Source organism: Trachemys scripta, chromosome 2 (genome assembly GCF_013100865.1).
Source record: "Trachemys scripta elegans isolate TJP31775 chromosome 2, CAS_Tse_1.0, whole genome shotgun sequence".
Lineage (NCBI taxonomy): Eukaryota > Metazoa > Chordata > Testudines > Emydidae > Trachemys > Trachemys scripta.
The window spans coordinates 150,968,893-150,990,873 of record NC_048299.1 but is presented as its reverse complement, the minus strand read 5'-3'; the positions used below and the strand labels follow the sequence as shown (position 1 = coordinate 150,990,873).

The following is a 21,981-nucleotide window of genomic DNA, read 5'->3' as shown; positions in this document are numbered from 1 at the left end:
TATTTAAGTAACGGATCCTCTACGGTGACAGTTTCAGCACACAGTCTGGCACAGCTGTTGGACAAATCGTGATGCTAATGTATCAGAGAGTCCAGTGACAAGATATACTAATATATTACAGGTCTTTTGGACACAGCCCAAGCAATTTGAACAGCCCTCAGACGACAGACCATGCAACAGCAGGATGAAAGGTAGCTTAAGTGAAAAATCTTGCACCTGGGAGTGACAAATTTTGCATCAGGTTCCAGTGGAGTGTAATCTGAAACATGTGAGTTACAGATCCTCGGAATTTAGCCACTGATATTTTGGTACATTGTGATGTTCTAACTATTGCATACATGGTGAGCGCCTCAGTGGTAGAGCACTTTCTGTGTCCCATGGGACATCTGCTATAGAGCGGGTGCCTTGTCTAGTGGATAAAACACAGGGCTGGGCGTTCTAGGACTCCTGGATTCTATTACTGGTTCACTCCCTCATGTCAAGTTAAGAGGTTGAAGTCTTCTGTCCTCCTGGACAAGTCATTAAAAGCACGTCTGCACTGGGGGAGGGGGCGGGGGGGGGGGAAGAGGCGGGGAAAAAAGCTCAGAGCCTGGGTTGACTGACTCAGGCTCGCGGGGCTTGTGCTACGGAGCTAAAAATAGCAGTGTAGATGTTTGGCGTGAGCTGGAGCTCAGGCTCTGAGACCCACCCATCTTGCCGGGTTTTCATGTACGCTGCTATTTAGCCCCGCAGCACAAGCCTGAGTCAATTGACCCAGGCTCTGAGACTCACTGCTGTGGGTTTTTTTTTTTTTTTTGGAGTGTAGACATGCCCTGAAGCCAAAATTTTCAAACTTGGCTGCCTAAAGTTAGGCACCTAAATCCATTCTTAGTCACCTACTTAAACAGCCTGATTTTCAGAGGTGCGGAATAACCTACAACTCCCAGTGAAGTCATGCAGCCTTTTATCTGATCAGCAGCTGTCTGTGGCAGAAAGCTCTTTGATTAGGTCTCCCAACCTACTTTTCCCATCACCAGGACTAAGTCACTGCTACTGCTTACCCCTCCGGCTGGACCCCAGATGACATTACATGATCCACCCTGCTGTAGTGCGTCCACACTACAGTAGAGAGTCCTGTGGCACCTTTAAGACTAACAGATGTATTGGAGCATAAGCTTTTGTGGGTGAATACCCACTTCGTCAGACCCACAAAAGCTTATGCTCCAATACATCTGTTAGTCTTAAAGGTGCCACAGAACTCTCTGTTGTTTTTTACAGATCCAGACTAACACAGCTACCCCTCTGATACTTCACACTACAGAGTAATTGAAGGGTAGAACCCGGCATGTGTTACAAAGTGGAGCATGCTCTGCAAAATACTTGTTGAAATGAAGTGTCTTTACAGAGTAAGTGGCCAATTATCTTCAAGATGAATGACTCAGATAAAGTTCCCTGATCCATCTAGGGGAAAATGAGTGAATGTTGCTAATAGCTGGATCTTGCTAATAGCTGGATCTAGTGTGTGAGGAGTTAGGAAGAGATAGGATTAAAGAGAGAAATCATCTGCATATGGAATAATTAGAAATCAATTGTCACATAATCATGGAACAACATTCTAGGGCTGGGCAGGTCCCAAGCTTTCGTCTTTGTTAATTAGCGAGGATCGAGGATGATTATGTTTAACTACTTGCAAAGATTCTGTGCATCTTCTGTCTCCTCCAGACAATGCTGGCTGGGATATGCAAAATAACTCCCACTCCGAGCCTTTAGAAGAGGTTTGGGGTGTGGAGTGTCTAGCATGATCCAGAACAAAAACCCTGCATCCAAACCTGCCCTGGTCCAAATCCAGATTTCACAGCTGATCACGCAAGCCCTTAACTCAACACAGGAACCTTCCCAACCCACCAAAACCCTGAGGTGGGCTGAAAACCCTAGATCTGGTTCTCAATTTTGTGACCTGAGCCCATCTCTATTAGTGACAGAAATGTCTGTGTGTTTTCCAGTATGGTTTAAGCCAAAATACTTTGGATATATTAATATATCGAAACAAAATGTCAGAGTAACTTTCATTCAGATGGATTGGGGTGTTCCATAGATTTATATACTAAGGCGAATGGGGCCATGTAAGATATGATATAAGACAGATAAATAGATGGGTATCTATGGTGATAGATAGATAGATAGATAGATAGATAGATAGATAGATAGATAGATGAGCATACCAGAGCTATCCATTGTAAATATACCTACAGAGTGAACTGGATTCTTCCTTGCTGGTACAACATGGGAGTTTATAAGCAAAGACTCATATCTAGGCCAACCTGTTGTCCAGGAGTGTATGTATCTGGGATGGATTTAAGATGCTGGTAGATATGGGCAAACTCAATTGGGTATTTTTGAATTGTTTGCTTTAATAAATTAGCTTTCTTTTAGACTACTGTGCCTGCCTATTGCTTTATAGCTTAATCCAGGATATGAGATATTGTGTAATATAGCCATTTGTTAAATAAGTTAGTCAATTATATGCTATTAATTGATTTTTTCCGCAATGGATTCTACATTTAATATGCTTGTAGTTCTGGCTTCGCTGGAACAGCTTCTATTGAAAACATGATAAAACGTTATTTTTATAAACCCCTCTGATATAATGTTCAAAATTAAAGACTTCCATACTATGAGGAACACCAATAGCATTTACCACTGATAAAGATGGCCCTGAAGCAACCTCACCAGAGTTCTAATTATCTCACAAAGGTCAGATCCATGACTGATGTACGTTGGAGTAGCCCTGCTGACTTCATTAGTGCTACCATGATTTACACCACTTACAGATCTGGCTCTCAGATTCTGGGAAAATTCAGAACTGGGTCAAGGTTTGAACTTTGCAGCTGGTTACAGGGTCTTTAAGGGCCGATCCAAAATACTGGATCCAGTCACCCCTGAAGCACAGGAGATCACTGGATCAGAATGTTGCAACTACGTATAGCTACAGACTGTGCGCTGAATGCTAGGTGCATTCATGCACTCCTTCGTGTTAACAAGAACTTCTGTGAGCTCATAGGCCGTGTTGAAACTAGGGAATTACAGTATTACAAGGGTTGAGAATTACTGATCTGATTGATCTAGGTGCTTTTATGCCCCTCTCCCCATCATTTGGTGGGGAGGATTTGTAAACTTCCCCCCTGTAGCCAAGGCCCAAGGAGGCTGAAGAGGCTCATTCCATGTACATTATTATTATTATATGGAGATATACCTATCTCATAGAAGTGGAAGGGACTTTGAAAGGTCATCGAGTCCAGTCCCCTGCCTTCACAGCAGGACCAAGTACTGTCCCTGACAGATTTTTGCCCCAGACCTCTAAGTGGCCCCCTCAAGGATTGAACTCACAACCCTGGGTTTAGCAGGCCAATGCTCAATGTAAACTCTTTGGGGGCAGCACCCATCTTTTTGTTCTGTGTTTGTACAACGCCTAGTGCATCCTGGTCCATGGCTGGGACACCTAGGTGCCTAATACAAATAATAAATAATAACAAAACTAATTGCATGGGTAGGGCAGGGAAGCACAGAATCATTTGCTAGATGCACCTGACCCCTATTTTCTCATTGTTCGCAAGGCGCTTGTTTTGCAGAACTTTCTGAGCCAGACGTGGCTCTGGCTCTGCATGTGGATTTTGTTTGTTGCCGGCGCTTCCCGTATGTCACCAGGGGTGAGGCCACCTTGCAGGGCGTCCCTGCAGCTTTCCCTCTGCCTGTCTCTTAATCTCCTGCCTCTGAAAAGTTCGTGATGCAGCAGTTTGCTTTGGGACCCTGGTCATCCCTCCATGTGGAGGACGTGCCCGGCCTGGTGGGGCAGGGAGTTTATGAGCAATGTTTCGGGGCTGTTTGTGCAACTCCATTGCCAAATCTCATTATTCCTGATGTTTATCTCGCCACCTGATAAGCATAATAGCCTGGAGGTGTCGCTGACGAAACTGCTTGAGCTTGGGGAAGTGCCAGCAAGGATTTGTCAGCATTTCACAGCCCTTGAGACCTCTCCCCATCTTGGATTCCGCTACTGGCCGGCTGGGTGGTTTTTTACAGCTCTCAACAGCGGCTCCTTGAGCCTCATCCCAAAAGGTACACCTTCCCTGCTCCTTTTAGGGACCCCTTTGAAGGCACCTGCATGACGCTGGGCCTCCTGAGGTAGAACTAGGATCTTGCTGGGATCTGTCTCACTTCAGAAACATCAGGTCAGGCCCCATTGTGTGAGGTGCTGTACAAACATACCATAAACACAAGTCTTTGGGGAAAGCCCTGCTCCAACATTGGCTTTCTCCACTCCACTGCCCTTCTCCAAAGCGCATATAGCCTACAAGAGAAGCCCTAACAGGTGCACAAGACAAACAAGTCTGGTGAGGGTGGGGTGGAGGGAATGGGGAAACATACCGGTATCATAGGATGCACACATTATTAGGGCTGCTGTCTGCCCCACACAGAGAGCCCTCCTCCTCCAGAGCATGCCGTATCCCCCCTTTGACTGTTGGTTCAGTGGATTTCTGTCCATCACCCTGCTATCTTTTGTTCGCTCCGTAAACATCCACCAAGGTACCTCATCAACCTCCTTCAAATCCCCCTTTAAAACTCTCCTCTACAAAAAACGTGACAATGGTTAGGCCGCTGGATGAGACCTCTGCTTCTCACGCTGACCAATATCGTCTCATTGTTTCCTTGTACTCCCCATCTAGCTGTCTGTCTTCATTTGTTGTCTCTTGTCTTGTATTGAGATTGTAAAGCTCTTTGGGACAGGAACTGGCTTTGTCCTGTGTTTGGACAGTACCTAGCACAATGTCCAGGACGGGGGCTTTGTGGCACTGAGGCAATACAAATAAATAATAATAATGGTCCTGGCTGTATTTATAGTTCTCGTGACCCGCTGCCCAGCCTCCTGGCACCGTGGAGGTAAGGGGATGAGAGTGCTTTATAGCCCCTCATCCTGCATGTGCTCCATCCATGGAGGGTTTCTAAGGAAATGCCTGCTCCACAGTGGGATTTCTTCACATCATATTGGCCCTGCCTCCACTCTGCTCCTTCCCTGTGTCAGCTTTGCTTTTCTTCCCTCATTGACCCTCACGTTTCTAACCCTGGCAGCTTCGGTAAGAACAAAGTTGAGTCTACAACCATGCTCTCCTCCTACTCCATTTACACCAATCCTCCTGTTAATTTCCACTGACCCTCTCACTCCCTTCACTCCAGGCCCTCCTAACTGCTCTCTTCCTCCTTTTTGTGCTCCTATTCCCATGCGTTTTTCTGCATCTCCCTCTTCTTGTGACCTCCCACTCTCCCTATGAATTCATCCCCAAAACATGCTTCATCCACAGAGGAGGAGGCAGGGGAAGATGATCCTGTGATTAAGGCATGGCACTGGGAGTCAGGACTCCCGGGTTCTCTCAGTGGCTCTCCCACAGACTTGCTCTGACCCTGGGCTCCACATCGCTGTGCATCAGTTTCCCCATCTGCTTCTGCCTGTGGGTTTGAGACAGAAGTGTGACTTTTTGCAAAGTGCTTTGAGATCCTTGGATGCAACCCACCACAGAAGAACCAGGAATGAGGATTATCCCAGCAATGACCTTGGGAAAATTTCTCCACCTCATGTATCATTGCATGGTGTGTTATCTGTGTCTAGTACATCTGTGCCAGAACTAGACCGCAAGCTGCTTGGACAGGGCTGTGTTTGTAGTATGTTGTTGGGGCTAAGTAAATAAAACAGTAATAAAGTATTACATGAACTTTTCTCTCCTGTTCTCTTAAAAAGACGATTCCTGACTCCACAAAGTTTGCCAGCCCTTTTCTGTGCACCAGCACAGGTGAATTATCTAACACTGCTGTTCTCTTATTTAACTACACACATTGCAGCAAGCAATAGGATACATGACCAAGCACCTTCAGCGTGTCTGTACACATTGAGTCTGTGGGGTTAGTCCAGAACCTGGCAATATTCAAACCAAAAAAACACGCGTCCCCGCCCCCCCCAATCTCTGCACAGTGATCAGAACCAAAATCATGGTATTTGGAGAAGCATGTTTCCTGTGAGCAGGGGAAATGTGACATGATAGGCCAAATTCTTCCCTGCTGTAACTCATTTGAAGTTAATGATATTACACCAGGGGAGAAGGTAGATCAATCAATTCTGTCCCTTACTCTGGGGATCTAATTCAGCTCACTGAAATCACTGGAGTTGCACTCACTTATACCATGAGCAGGGCCACCCAGAGGATTCAGGGGACCTGGGGGAAAAGCAATTTCGGGGGCCCCTTCCATAAAAAAAAGTTGCAATATTATAGAATACTATATCCTCTGGGGCCAGGGGCAAATTGCCCCACTTGCCCCCACCCCCTCTGGGCGGCCCTGACCATGAGTGAATTTTGCCAGATGGGAGGGGACTGTGAGTTAGAGCTGGGCAAAATGTTTTGCACACAATTTTTTTTCAGTGAAAAATGCAGATCTGGTGACATAAATGTTTTGCTGAATTGTTTGTTTAGAAATGAAACCTGAGGGGAAAAATCAGAAAAAAATCTAACCAGTTCATTCTGACATTTTCTAAAAGCAACATTCTCATTTTTTGGTTCAAAATGACTTTTCATTTCAAAATTTTCATAGCTTTTAATTTAAAAAATTCAAATATGTTTAAAAATGCTCAAAATCTAAGCGAAACATTTCAGGTCAAACAAAATGTTTTGTTCTGACAAAATCAAAATGTTGTTTCATTTTGTTTTACTCAAAACAATTTTTGTTAACTTTTTGATTTCACCAAAAATGTCCATTTTTGGTCTGATCCCAAATTAATTTTTGGGGGGGACTTTTTGTAATTGCCCTCAAACTAAAACATCTGTTATTCGCCCAGCTCCACAGCATGCAAACTACCTCATCATTGTTGTCTAAATCAGATGTTTATAGGGTCAAGAAGGGACACAATACACTTCACAGATATAAAAAGGGGTCTCTCATATCTAGGCTTGGAAGGATTAGATTTTCATTGATAAATATTGGCAAACATCTATTTCACTGCGCACACACAAACTGACAAAAATATTTCCATCGGTGAAAATCAATATTTAGAGATAGGCAAAGAAAGAAAAATGCTGCTTAAGAATTTATTATAGGTTGATTTAAGGACATTTACTTGTATATTTTGACGTGATGGTGACAATTTGTATTTTAATGGTGATAATGTGTTCTGTTTTTGAATCTCAACATCTTCTGTCATTAAATAATTATTGTCTGACGCCCTCCCTCCATAATTTTGGGCAATTGTGAAAATTTAAATAGATAAAAGTAAAAAAAAGCTTCAAAATGAACAGTGATATTACCCACCGAAATTATTTTAAAAAATCGCATTCTGCCAAGCCTTGTTATAGCCATCCACATTCACCAGAGGAATCATGTTAGAAACCTGGACAGCAAGAAAATATGTGTCTAGTGCCGGTACAAATAGGAATCCAGGCAAGCGTAGAATCTTCTGCTTCTCTACTGCCCCTATGAGCTCTAATGTCTTTTGCTTTGCGTGCGGGCGGATTCCCCTCTCACTGGTGTAAATGAGGAGCGACTCCGCTGAAGCCGATGGGGTAAGTGCAAGGTGGGGTTTTGCGACTTGGAGTGACCCTAATTTTTGCCCTTCCCCCAAACTTGCTCAAGCGCCTTTTGTTTTCCTATTGGGCAACTGCTGCTGCCCCCACCCAGCCAGCACTGGTGCTTTCCTGTTGATGGCACCCAAGCAGATTGTACCAAGAGTCCCTATCTGTTCTGCAGTACATAGCTATGCCTCTACAGGGGGGGTATTTTCTATGGGGGTCCTCGGGTGCTTCCCGGCTTGAAAACCTGACTGCGCTGAGCTGGGAGATGGTACAATAACAAATGTGCAGAGAGATGATGAAATGATCATTCCCTTCAGATGTTGGCTGTGCTAAGAGAGAGACAGACAGAGACTGCAAGCTCAGCAGCACACAGAGAACATGGGTCATCTCTTACCCAAAGATGCCTCTTCCTCTGGACTTAGAGATATGGCCTCATGAGCCGGCTGCTCATACAGACGGAACTGGTAGCGATGGTACCCACTCTGGGATGGAGGTGTGGGGCGACCGTAGTCTGCACAGAGAAAACACAGTGGATGAGGCTAGTGCCTGGCCCAAATTCCATCCCCATAATCACATACCCCAGGTGTGTATGGTACAATTTATTTGTAGTGGGCATTTTCAAGGGAAAAAAATCTCCCCACACTCCATTACCCTCTTTGCTCCTCGCTTCCAGTAACTTCGCAGCCAGGGACTGTATTCCGCCCTATCCCTGTGCTTTGCATGAGCTGTTGCACTATTGATACCAGGCTGCAGCTTCGAGCCGTTTTTGTGGCTTCCCCCTGCCTTGTCCAGGAGCTCAGGGAGCTCCTTGGAGGCGAGTGCTTGGCGCCGCTTAGCGCGAATGGACTCTGCAGGCCTGTGCAAAGGGACCCAGCGCAGCACTGCATGCATCAAAATGGCTCTGACATTAGAGAAGAGGATAGGGCTACTCTATTTCTCCACAGCCATGAGCCAAGCAAGGCTTTGAGGCCCGGCCCCAGGGCCGAGGGTTAGTATGGAGTGGGGCAGGGCAGTTACCACCCTGCTGGGGTTTTCAGGTGAGCATGTTGTTACAAAGAGAGCTGAAGAAATTCAGTACAATCTCAGGTGTCTCCCTGCCAAGACACATCGTATGTGTCCCCTGTGCCCCATCCTCTCCCCTCCCGCCTTCCTTCTCCCATCCCCTCCCACTCTCTTATCTTTCACCCACCTGGCCCTTTGCCATCTGCTTGCAAGCACATTCTTGTTTCCCCTCCAATGAAACAACCTCCCATTCGATCCCACCTGCTTCTCCAGCCCCCGCCCTAGCTCCAAAGCTCTCGACCACTCTGCCTGCGCCTAGTGCCTGGACTGCCTCTGCCCAGACCTCCCTGTATCCCCTCAAACTCCTTCCCCTGCCCCTGAAGGCATCACATTCAAGCTCCTCACCTGCACACACTCTTGCCCTAACCCCACATTTTGGCTCCCAGCCCGCCTGCTCTCCATCCCCATCCCCAGCTGTGCATATTCTTCTATGCTGCCCACTACTCCCCAGAGCAGCCTCCTCTGTCCCATGATCCTGCTTCTCACCCCTGCTCTTTTGCCCCATCCTCTCATAGATTGCAAGGGCTAGAAGGGACCAGTGTGATCATCTAGTCTGACCTCATCCTGCCTGTGTTTGATTGTAAACTCCCTGGGTTAGGAGCCACATTTTAATCTGTACAGTGTGGAATGCTGTGAATCCCTATGGCCCCCGGTAAATTCTAATCTCTTACTCTCTGCACAACAAACCTTAACTCTCACTCTTTCTTTGTTGGACCCGACTATCCTACAGATTCTCCTGCAGTGATCAGGGTTTTGATTCTACAGACAGAGGCAGGATAGTGCAAGGAACAGTCAACATTTTGAAATCCTCATACACCAAACCTCAGAGGGAAAGGAAAGTTTTACGGTCAAGTTGGGGGCTTTTGTCTGTTTAGACTGTAGACTCCTTTGGGCAGAGACTGTCGCTTATTATGCTTTTACATAATGCCTAGCACAATGGGGTCCCTAGGTAATAGCGTAACACAAAAAATGACTAACACCCACTGGCCGAGTTGGATTAAAGGTATCAGAGAAGGCCAGCCAAGATGTGAGAAACAAGCAGACAAGTTAGGGGACTATGCCTGCTTTCTTCTCTTGAAATCCAGCTGCAGGAGCTGGGTCATCTGACAGGCCAGCTGCTGATGGCTATGAAAACACCACCATCAAATCCCCTGTTCCACAAAAATCGAGGTTTCCTCCTAACATGATGGTGATTTATATGCTACCCTGGTGCCCCTCCCACATATTGTTAAATATTAGCTTGTATTTTTAATAAAACACGCTGCTCTCCCAATCAGTAGGCCACGCTTAGCACTGCGCGGGATTGTTTGCTAAGCAAGGCAGGGCAACTCCTGAAAAAGCAGGGGAATGGCACAACATAAGAACGGCCATACTGGGTCAGACCAAAGGTCCATCTTGCCCGGTATCCTGTCTTCCAACAGTGGCCAATGCCAGGTGCCCCAGAGGGAATGAACAGAACAGGTAATGATCAAGTGATCCATCCTCTGTCGCCCATTCCAGCTTCTGACAGACACAGGCTAGGGACACCATCCCTGCTCATCCCGGCTAATAGCCATTGATGGACCTATCCTCCATGAACTTATGTAGTTCTTTTTTGAAGGTCTGCATAGGCTGAATGGCTTGAATTCTAGTTTTCCAGCAAGAGAAGCAGCCTCACACCCTGTTCTCATACATCAGGGCATTAGCTGATTGCTCAGTTGGGCTCAGGCAGGAACATCGCCCTGTGTCCATGTACACCACCGCTCACTTGGCCAGCTTTTTATTGTCATCGCTGATGTACCCTCCAGTACAGCTGTGTGGGAAACGGGTTTCCCATCCCTCAAATATTTCAGGTTCAAAACTTTTTCCCTATCTCAAATCAGGGCAAAAAGATGAACTCTCAAAAATATTCATGCGCCAACATTTTTTTCCAGTTTGGGTCAATGGGAACTTTGTTTTGATAATTTTGAAACATTTGGTTTTGATTTGATTTTGATTCCCTTTTTTTAGTTCAATTAGATTCGGTTTGGAAACAAAGGCATTTCAAATCAGAAATTTGATTTTTTTTGTTTTGAAAATGTCAGTGCAAGATGTTTTAACAGTTCCAAAAATTCCTTTTTTCAACTTTTTTTCGAGTTGGGAGATTCATCCAATCGGAACCTGGTTCATGAAGTTTCAATTTTGACAAATCGGCATTTTTGACCAAAAACCGATTCAGGGAAAAATTCCTGACCAGCTCTACCTTCAAGCAACATGCTGTGGTTTTGGTAGGAGGAAGTGTGATATAATTGTAACCTGATCCTGGGTGGAAAAATCTCATCTCCTTGCTAGAGAAGAGTCTTAGCTACAAATATTGGATCTGGGGCCCTGTCCAGACTTGCCCAGAATTCAGGGAGGTTTGGATCCAATGATCTAGCTCAGGCCTTTGTACTATAGGAAACCTGCAGGTATAGAACATGTGTCACCAAAGGGAGTCTAATGACATGCAAAGTGATTATGTACGCAGATGTTCCATAACTGTTAAACTCTAAACTTGGCTGAAAGGAGCATTTATATTTGTTTCAGGAAAGGAGGATGTAACGCGAAGGGATGAAAGGTGGAAATTCCTCCAGGACCTGATCAAATTAAGTCATCTGAGCAAGAGAAAGCCACCACGGCCACCTCCTCAGAGCATTAGAAAAAATTAAAAACAAAGGATCTCCTTTACTTCTCATCACTGTTGATGCTGCTAAGTCGCTTTCTGCATTTCGCTTTGCTTAGGAAGTGAGACAAAGCCAGTCAGTTTAACTTTGGGCCTGACCCTGCAAACTCTGGCTATGGGGGTGCAGTGGTATTGACTTACTCCTGCTTTGCAAGGCAGCACCCTTCACAGTCAGGGTTTTCAGCACCCACCGTCAGGGTCAGATTTTCACACGAGCTCAGAACGTTGGGTGCTGAGCACTTTGGATAGTCTGGCTGGAAGTGTCACTACGGGAGCAGTTGGCTGCTGAAAATCGGACCTTGCCTTTCTAGTTACCTTCACTCTTTGGTCCTTGCTGCACTAGCCAGCAGCTGCCAGGTTGGGGTTCCCAATACCTCAGTGGAAGGTTGAAATACGAAAAGACGGTAATGATATTTTCTAAAGAAATAATCAAACACACTGCTATCCACAGCAGCTTTTGGAAAATCTCTTTTTCAAACTACCCCATAGCTACTAAACAATATCCCTTTAACCAGAGACTTATTGGGCCAAATTCCTCCCTGCTGTAACATCATTCGAATTAATCAAGCTACCCCAGGGTTGAATGTGGCCCATTTTGCATTGCAAGTCCTCGTTCCCATATACCATCTGCCTATAAAGAAACCACTGGGGCCCACCTTCTTCCAAACAGCTCCTGTGTTTGCTTTAAGTGGACTGGATTTCTTCCACTGACTGGGTATTTTAACACCATTTGCACCTCTGGATGAGTTCTCTTTCAGCCAGTTTGCTGTTAAACATTTCTCTGCTGCTGTCCAGGTGTGCAATAAAGTGTCTTTGCATCTCCCAGCCTGCGTGTGGCGGATTGTCATTTCCTTATGATCTTAACTCCCAAAAGAGCAATGCAAGGTATGGAATTGGTTGCAGGGATGGGAAATACTGGGGCTTTAAAATAAACTATTAAGGATAATTGATTTTAAGGGACTCCTTGTTCAGACAGCACCCAGAGAGAAATCTCATTCATGGAAAGGCCATGGCTTGTATTCTCTGCTGCCCTGCACCTTAGGCAGTCGTTGGTGTAGTGTTACTAAGGGTACATCTACACTACAGCGGGGAGTCGATTTAAGATACGCAAATTCAGCTACGTGAATAGCGTAGCTGAATTCGACGTATCGCAGCCGACTTACCCCGTTGTGAGGACGGCGGCAAAATCGACTTCTGCCGCTTTTTGTCGGCGGCGCTTACTACCACCTCCGCTGGTGGAGTTAGAGCGCCGATTCGGGGATCGATTGTCGCGTCCCGACGGGACGCGATAAATCGATCCCCGAGAGGTCGATTTCTACCCGCCGATTCAGGCGGGTAGTATAGACCAGACCTAAGTCAGATTGGTGGTGACTTACACCCTTGCTGTACTCTACGCTGGTGTAAATGACTACACAACGTACAAAGAGAAGCAGGCCCCATGTGTTCTACTCCCTCTACCCTGGTAGAATCCAGCCTGCTCCTTGCCAGGTGGAAGAGATGTCTGCTACTTAGAATCATAGAAATTTCGGGCTAGAAAGGACCTTGAGAAGTCATCAAACCCAGCCCCCTGTGCTGAGGCAGGACCAAGTAAATCTAGACCATCCCTGACAGGTGTTTGTCCAACCTGTTCTTAAAACTCCCAATGACGGGGATTCCACAACCTCTCTTGGAAGCCTGTTCCGTGTCATGCAAGCAAGAGGCTGGCAGTGAAGGTCTCATCGGAGAGATGAATCAGGGGGCTAATTACAGCTGCTTGTTAGTTTGCACCATTTGTAGCTCATGCACAAATTAAGAGAGAGAGATTTGGGGACATTCCACCTACAGTGAATAATCTAAGAAGCCGGGCGGGGGAGGAGGTGGAGGACAGTGGGGGGTGCTTCAGCTGGCTTGCTCTGGGGTTGAAAAAGTTTGCAATGCTTTAAACACCTCCTCATTTTCCTGTATCAGCTAAACAAGAGATCGATATCAAAGAGAAACCTGTTGTCTGGTTAGAATGTGAAACAGTTCCTCCTCGCTGCATTTCCGGTGCTGAGGCCAAGGCTGTCGGTGCTCTGAAAGCCTGCAGCTGGGGGAATCCCTCGCTATTTACATCTTTCCATGTGTTTACTGAATGCAAATCAAAATGTGTGCGCAGGGGGGTTATTTTAAATGTTCTTTGCAAACCTCTTTTCCCCTTGAAGTGGAATGTGATTCCGAAATTCCGAAGCGGGGGATCTGCAAAGGCCATGGCTACCTGCAGTTATGATCTGACACCATCCGTGTTGATAGACTAATGGCCTCTGATTGGGGCCCAGATCCTGATGCTCTTACTCCTGTTGGTGAGCGCCTTAGTACGGCACCCAGATACTGCAGTGATAGGTGGCAGCTGCCTCCCTCACAACCAGGGAGGGTTGCACAGAATTCCCTTTGGACCCATCAGAAGCTTCCCTGGTTAAGCAAAACCCAGGCACTGAGCTTGTTGCCCTCCCCATCCTCTTAGACCCAGGAAGAAAGAGATCACAAATGAACTGGAGCCCAGCTCTCCCAATGGCAGTGGAAGTCAGTGACCCTAAGCCATCCCTTTGCACGCCATGCTAATAGAAGTTTAGTAACATGGGCCAGAGGTCTTGGGACAGTCAGACGGGTTGGGTTGGTGCAGCCCCAGCTCACCTGTTAGCACGTGGCCTTTCAGTTTTCCAGCCCGCAGGTCTGTGCCCTGCAATGACAGAAAGGATTCGGTTAACGCACAGGACACCAGAATATGCAGTCACTCACCGGACCTAATTATTTGCATTGCCGTGGGGCCTAGGGACACCAGTCAAGGATCAGGCCCCCACTGTGCTAGGCACTGTACAGACAGTCAATAAAAAGTCTCTGCCCCACAGAGCTCACAGTCTGGGTTCTGAGAAGAGACAGCAGGTGGATGAGTCAAACAGGTGGGGATGGGGGTGGGAGTGACCATAGCAAGTTTTGAGACAGGAAGCGGGGCCCCAGCCACTGTCAGACTTACCCATCCAGGGGGAGGGTTTCAAAGGCACAAGGGGCAGTGAGGTGCCCAGCTCCCACTGAAAGTCAGTAAGTGCCATTGGTACTTTGGGGAACCTGCCCCTGGGCATTTAATGTTAGCACAATACAGCCTGCTGCAGCCTCACTTGTGGTGCTGCCTCTCAGCACGGAGCACCCCCCGGACAGTGCCTCGCTTGAGTTTAGCTGGAAAGTTTCCTGAACTGAGTTTGTTTCTTCATCTTCACCTTCTCCAAACCTCTCCTGACAGGTGTCATTCCTTTCCCTGGGCAAGCAGGGAAGGGTGGGGAGAGAATGTGCCGGGGCCTATATTTTGCTTGTTAATTTGTATTTTAAAAGTGTCAGTGACTTTGTGCACCACAGCCAATGCATTGTAGAGTTCCCCTGAATCACAGGCTGTGCTGTCACTGTGCTCTTGAAGCCAGCACACAGGGACTGTCAGATGGATCACATTGGACCTGTTATCTGGGCCACGGGATGCTGGGAAGGCTACAAAAGCTCTCTCTAAAAGCCCCGACACCATCCTGTGCACAGGTATTCAGGCAAGGGCTAATTAATATCCCTGTGATGGCAGGAAGGTCACAGTGTCTTTGGAAAGCACAGAGGCTGGAGTGTCGAGAACGAAGGTGAGGAATCAGAGATGCTGACAAAACCTGACAGGTGCAATTTACAGCTGCAGAGCCAGATCCTCAGCTGGTGTAAACTGTCATGCTCCCATTTAAGTCAATGAAGCCCTGCCAATTTACACCGTCTGAGGTTCTGGCCTATTGAAGACAATGAGGCCATGCTGATTTACACCGGCTGGGAATCTGGCCTGCTGTATTCTAATCACCAGCCCACTAGGGGTGAATTAAGAATAGATGCAGATTCACCAAAAAGCTTTGGAGCTTCCCAAAGCAATTCCCAGCCCAAGACTCTTTGATTTTCTTCCCCTGATGGATCCAGAGAAGATCTCCCTATCACTTCCTCACTCTTTGATTCCCTAAGGCAATATGTGCTTTACACTCTCCACCAGGAACGTCTGGGGACCAGCCTATAGCATGCTGCCCCTCCACCCCCATGCTGTTCTCATTTGTAGACTAGAATGGATCTATACTGTGTTCGCGGCCTGTGCAAAAACCTTGTCTAAAACTTTAGCATGGTTAGGGGATGCAGGCAGGTCCCGGGTAACTGAAATGGAAAGCTGTGATGCAAGCCCTTGTGCATCCTGTGTGATGCGATGCCTGTGGTTATATCCTGGGACAGTCAAGAATGAGCATTTCACAAACCTTGCGAGAGAGTCTAGGACAATTTAGTTATGGTGTCAAGCCTGGCACAATTCAATGCTCTAGCTTGCCTTGATTTTACCACCCAATCACATTCTCTCTATCACCTCCTCCTGCTGCTGCACTTATGGAGAATTCTAATAAGGTTTTGTTGAGAACAAAATACAGTTGGGCAGAAATCACATGCTGCAAATCAGCAAACAGCACTAGCAGATGGGGAGAGCCAAGCGTAGCACAAGCCAATGCCGTGCAAACATCCCTCCACAGGTCTGCCGATGGGATGCACCTTACTCCTGACCTGCAGCACCCCCGACTAATCCCCCCTCAGCTCTCCCAGTGCACCCCAGTTTGGAACCGTAATACCCACTGCTATTCTAGTCCTATGCCTCCAACCCAGCTCTGCCAATGTGTATGAATACTCATCTGGAACAGCCCCCGTTATTCCAGTCCTGCCTGCCCACACGCACCCAGCTCTGCCAGTGCTCCTTAGTCTTGACCTGCCCTAGCAGTAATTAATTAGCAATTAAAGGAGCATCAGATAACTGCAGATAGAATGCATCTGACTCCCAGAATTGCTGGATCAAGCTTCAGCCTTTCCAAAAATAATAGAAGCCAGATCTTCATTGAGTCATTTGGTGATGAGAACATCAAGCAAGATTCACATTGCATAGTAAAGTTCATTGTAATGCAAACATCCTCTCAGTTTCTGTGTATTAGCTTTGCAAAGCCCCATGAAATTTTACCAGCCTCAGCACAGAATTTCCTCACCCACCCTTTCCATCACGCTGATGATAAAAGTACTAGTGACTAAGATTTTCAAAAGTGACTAGTGATTGATGGGGCCTGGTTTTCAGAGTACGGGTGCTCAGAACTGAACACCGCCCCTTGGGGGTGTGTCAAGTTCCCCTCCGCCCCTCAAAAACCCAAAACTGAAGCACTTGAAAATCTTGGCCTAATATTTTATTTGCCCATCAAAGGAAAGAAGCGACGCGTGCCAGGCGAAGGCGTGAGGGGAGTTCTGCCTGGCTGCGGGGTGCCAATGCACGGAGCAGTGTATCTAGCGAGAACAATGCTCTAACATTCTCTGATGGCAGGAGTGTCCCCCCCTCCCAGTTTCTTTGGGAATTCTGACCCCACCTGGATGAATTTCACTTCTTAGATAACTCTTATCTCACCCTCTCTTCCAAATCCAGGCAAGAACGTGGGGCGGGGGGGATTTAAAGGACTGTGCTGAGCATTCCATGGGAATTCTGATTTTTTTTGTTTTTAATGCACTGACCTGCCATTAAAAGCTCTGATGCTTGATTTAAGTGAACTATGGCCAACTTCAGGAAAGACTTAGCCTCTCTGACTCAGCAGACTGCTCAAGTGAGGCCATATGGAGCTATCCACACAGTCAGGACACAGGATACTTGTGCTGTTTTGCCCGAAGGCAAAGCAGGGAAAGCTGTCATTGGTGGCAGTTGCCTGGGGCTGGGCAGGTCTCCCTGACAGCGTGGGTCCCACCTAGGCAGCGATTCCTTAAGGGCTGGAATGGAGCAGCAGCATTACACTGAACAAATAAATGCTAGTAGCTAAGGATATATAAATGGGATACGTTTGGAGCTGAAACCAATTCTAGGACCACACTCAAAACTTGACCCCTCTGAGTTCAGAGTTGGGACACTCTCCAACCACCATTAGTGAGGTGTCTTCAATGCCAGGAATTGAGGCCCTTTATGTTTCGGAAGAGGGTTGGTCTTTTGACTGCAGCACATGGGACTGGGAGCGAGGGGAGCAGCGTTCTGCTCCTGCATCTGCCACGGCTTGTTGTGTGAATCCAAGCCAGCCTCCTCCCTCTCTGGGCTGTGGTGCTTCCCTGTCTGTAAAATGAGGACAATATGGGCTGCCTGGCCAGTGCAGGATCCCAGGTGTGGTGGAATCTGGCCACGTCCTGACGTACCCTGGATTTGAGGATCAGGCTCCTATTGAGAAGGGAGAAGAGGAAAAGCCCGGTGGGGCTGGGGCTAGCGGGGCGGGGAAGAGCACTTTACAATAGCTGTTTATTATAAAAGAGGCAGAGAGAAGGCAAGATTTAAAAGCAAAGGAGCAAATTCTGCTTTTCGTTATGCCAGCGTCCAATCGGCGTGAGTCATCCAAGTTGCTCTGGGTTTGCAGCAGTGTGATGGGGGGCAGAATCGAGCCCGGGGGCTCTCATGCCAGCTTGGAGTAAAGGATGCTGCTCCTGGCACCTCCGAGGGATTCTGGGCTGCTGATTCATTGGCTGCCTATCCTCATGGAAACAAGCAGCACTGCTCTGCTTGTGGGGAGAGCCTGCCTGGAGACTCTGGAGAGCCATATCTGCACCTGGGGTCAAACCCAGCCCCACTTGCCCCATGCAGCTTTTATTAGCTGGGCTGTCTGGCTGGATTCCTCGGTGGGACGCCTGCGTGCTTTTGGAGGACGTCGAGAAGTCCAGCTCCAGGCTTTTCAGCTTTTCAGCCCCCACCTCCGCTCCATTGGATGAATGGGGCCCAGCAATGACACAGGCGGCTTCCTTGTTCCTCTTCAATTATTGACTGCAAACTGCCCGCCCACTCTGGAATCCTCGAGGGCCTGGTTGCCAGCTCCTCCTGACCCCGCTGGAGCGTGGGGTCAGCAGCACATTTCTGCGAGCACAGGAGAGATGATTTAATCTCTTCACCCACCTCTTCCCATTTGCTGGGAAGAATCAATCACTTTCTCCCCCTCCAGGGCAGGCAGAGGTGGGAGTCTACCTTCCCACCTGTTCCTAACTTGGAAAGAAGTTCCAGGTGCCTCCTTCTCACTTTGGCACAGAGCGAAGCTGTGGCCAGTTGAAGGCTGCAGCATGAGAGCAGTCAGAGCGTGTCATTCGCTGGTGACGAAGGTGCTCCATGCACCACAGGCAGCACCGCCTGAATGCAGTGGGAATCCTTTGATTTTTTCAGTTAACAAAAGGTAATTGACGAAAGGGCACTAACTGTTCCCTGGAGGTACAGTGGCATCCTGCAGAGAGTCATGCTTCAAGGTGTTGGTTTAGCGCTGTGTCTCCAGTGCATGGAGTGCTCTTGAATGGAAATGATCCCAGCAAAATTACCTAGACAGCTTCGGCTTGATACCCCCCTGCCCTGCTCCTTGTCTTTTTATTTACACCTTGTAAAGTGCTGCGGTTTATTGCACTGATGCACTTTGCACTGATACACTGTAAGGGACTACACGTGGTGCAGCACAACAAAGGACTCAGCCTGCTATCTGGGTAGGAGAAAGAGGTGTCTCGTGGTGGAACAGAAGAGTCCAGCCTCTGAGTTCTATTGTGAATGATGTATGGGGGCAAGTGACTTCATAGCTCTGGGCCTCCATCTGCCCATCTGCAAACCAAGGTTGATGATAATAGGCCAGGTGTGCAAAGCTCGTCTCGTAACCTGAGGACAGATCCATCTGAAGGACAAATTACCCAGCACTGCCGGGGAGAGTGGAAGCCAGAGACAGATGCAGAAATTGAGAGGGAGAGGAGAGAGAAATGAGGCGGTTTGGGAGAGGGAGATGTAGGTGGTCTGGCAAAAGGGAAGAGTTCATGGGGAAGCAGAGGGAAGGACAAACATGGAGGTCCTACTTTGAGAATTCTGGAGGGAAGGGAAGGAAGAACATTATTTGCCTAGGAGGCTAGCGCTGCCTATAGCTGGCCCTGACAGTACTATCGGGATTACAAGCTACTGTTCAGTCATCCACCATTCCCATCTGCTTTATAACTCCATGAAGTCTAGTTACCTAATGTGAACATCCAAATCGAAGTGCTTCCTGTACCTCTCAGCTCATTCATTTTCTTGTAATGTTGATCAAAGAGCTCTGTCTCGTCAGAGGAGGAAATCCCCCTCTTCCCCCATAAATCCACTGTTACCAATGGAATTACACTGACCCACAGACACTCCTGAGATACCGAGTGAGGATGCGCCACTTTGCCCAATTTCAAACCCATGCGAACATTATGGGTTTGAATGTTTGACAGGCTCAAATGTTAGTAGGTTTATGTCCCACCTGAGGGGGAGCTCTGGCCTTGTCTACACTAGAGAAAAATACCATGCTAAGTAATGGCTGATCTCCTTCAGTCCCCGGGACTGCACCTCTGTGCCCACAAACACAGGGGCTCTCGTCGATCCCCCTAGTGCGAAGTAATGCTCCCAGCTGGGGTTGAGGGGTTAAGAAATGACGGAGTCTCAGTCATGCCTGCCTCGATCATTTGAGTGTTGGCATGTGGATGTGTCTCCCTGCTACAGTGGGGCAATCAGTGGGAAAGGAGCAGAGAAGGAAAGTGCTAAAATAATCCAAGGAGATGGTTAGATTAGGCAGCAGAGAGGAGGAGAAGGAAAGGATGAGGACGAAATAAAAACTATATGCAGCGTCCCCACGTGTGCCAGCTGGGCTTTGTCATAGGCGGGTGCTCGGGGAAGCTCCTCTGCCTTTTGTAAATAGAACAGGCTCCCCCTTAGCTGGGGTGGCACCTGTTAGTTCTCAGTTCAGCAGCCTCTTGGAAAAAACAAAACCTAGTGACCTCATGGATTTACGTTACAGGGACACCGAGGTTCCTGAACTTGCAGTAGTGTTTGGAAATCCCCAAGGCAGTACTAGAGGTTCACCGTGCTTCAAAGGCCTCAGAGTTCATCTCACCACTAATACTGAGCATGGATTGAACCCTGAGCGCCTGCTGCACCAGGGGTGGGACAGAATCAGTCCTGCTGCGGGTTTTTTAAGGCAAATTGGCCCCACGTCTTCTTCACAACCTTCCCTACAGGGTCCTCTGAGACATGAAACTGCTCTCCGGAGAGTGGCCTGCAAACTGGATAGACACAACTCAACTTTGCTTCACTTCCTCAGGGCCTCCACTGCCCAACCTTTGTGAAACCATGTCTGCTGTACAATCTACCATGTCTGTTGCTGGCAGAGCCCTAGCGTGCTTCCCTGAGCAGCCTCTGTGGGGACTGCCTTTCCAAGACAGTATTATAAAACCATGCTACAGGCTGTCACTGGGTGTGCTGGAGCATGCATGTGTGTACATACCTGTGGCTGGGAGCACAAGGTGAGAGCTGGTGGGGAGGGGTTAGTCTTTGATGTGGCCCTCAGGAAACAAAAGTTACCCTGGTTATGGAAGCCCTGCTTGAACTCTGCTGACCACAGGCAGTTTAATCTGCGGGTTCAACACGCACGCCCTGAACCAGAGTTACTCCCCAGCGGCTGCTTGCTCTCAGTGTGGCTACTTTGGCTGAAGTCTGGAGGCTTGCTGAGTCAGGGGGTACAATTTTAAGAAGAGTCTCAGGGACTTACAAGCCTAAATCCCATTGGTTTAGGCACTCCTGGGTCCTTTGGCCATATCTCAGGCACAGCCCAGCAGCACGTTCCCGTCGGGCTCCAAACTCCCCCAGAGTTGGGGGGTGTTTAGTTCAGTCCCAGCTGCTTTGTAAAATCTATGTAGCAATCTGCGATGAGCAGGCCCCCCAGGGGCTGTGCTATCACCCTCGCAAAGAACTTCGGAGAGACCTATTTTCCCAGCGCCGGCTGGAACAGCTGAGAGCACGAGAGAGGCGGAGGCGCAGCGCTGAATGGAGATGCGGGGCTCTGGGGCAGCAACGCCACCCGGGATGTGCCAATGTTAGTTTAATAGCTCTGTCTACATGCCGTCTGCTTGGAGGCTACTGAGCTGTAACTGCCCACGGTGTTTCGCGTACAGCCGCACAGCCTCTGTGGATCCCTAGCACAGGGTGAGCTAATGGACACTGATGTGCTGCCATGTTTATTAAATACCCTTTTATGAGAGCATTAATATTTCTTAATGACACCATTTGAGCTTAACGTTCTTTTTTTCTCCCGAGGATGTGGTCTGTGGCTAAGGGGAGAGCTAAAAATTCCCACCCTCCATTCCGCTAAGACCGTGGAGGAGAGGAGCTGGAGGAAATCGGTGCTGTTGTTCTGGTGCATATAAACCCCAAAGGGACGCAGCTCGATAAATTACTGTTCGTATGTACTACCTGGGGACCCCAGTCAAGGAAAGTCTGGGGATGTCTTGTGATTAAGGCATTGGAATTGGACTTGGGAGATCTAGGTTCAATTCTTGGTTGAAGTCACATAGGGCCAGATTTTCCAAAAAGCTCAGCTCGCTGGGTGCTGGGCTCTCTTGAAAATCTGACCACCAGTGTAAAGAACAGGAGTCGCTGGCTGCTGAGTGCTTTGGGAAATTGGGCCCTTGTTTAGGTACTTAAATGGGAACTGAGTCCTTGAAAATCTGGCTCTGATGGGGGGTGCCGAGTCCTTGAAAAACTGTCCCTGAGCTCTTTCCAAAATCTGGCCCTAAATCTCCTTGTGCCTCATTTCCCCACCAGTAGAATGGGGA

The 21,981-nt window shown here is 47.9% G+C and overlaps 1 protein-coding gene across 5 annotated transcripts in view; it reads right to left on the bottom strand.

The window, feature by feature from the left end:
- The window catches only part of PEBP4 (phosphatidylethanolamine binding protein 4), a 218,759-nt gene that overhangs the window by 16,934 nt on the left and 179,844 nt on the right, over positions 1-21,981 (bottom strand). For all 5 annotated transcript variants that reach the window (XM_034761859.1, XM_034761860.1, XM_034761858.1 and 2 more), the window contains 2 exons: positions 13,981-14,026; positions 7,984-8,100 (listed from right to left, as the gene is read on the bottom strand). In XM_034761859.1, the coding sequence (XP_034617750.1) occupies positions 7,984-8,100; positions 13,981-14,026 (163 nt within the window). The remainder of the gene's footprint in view (positions 1-7,983; positions 8,101-13,980; positions 14,027-21,981) is intronic.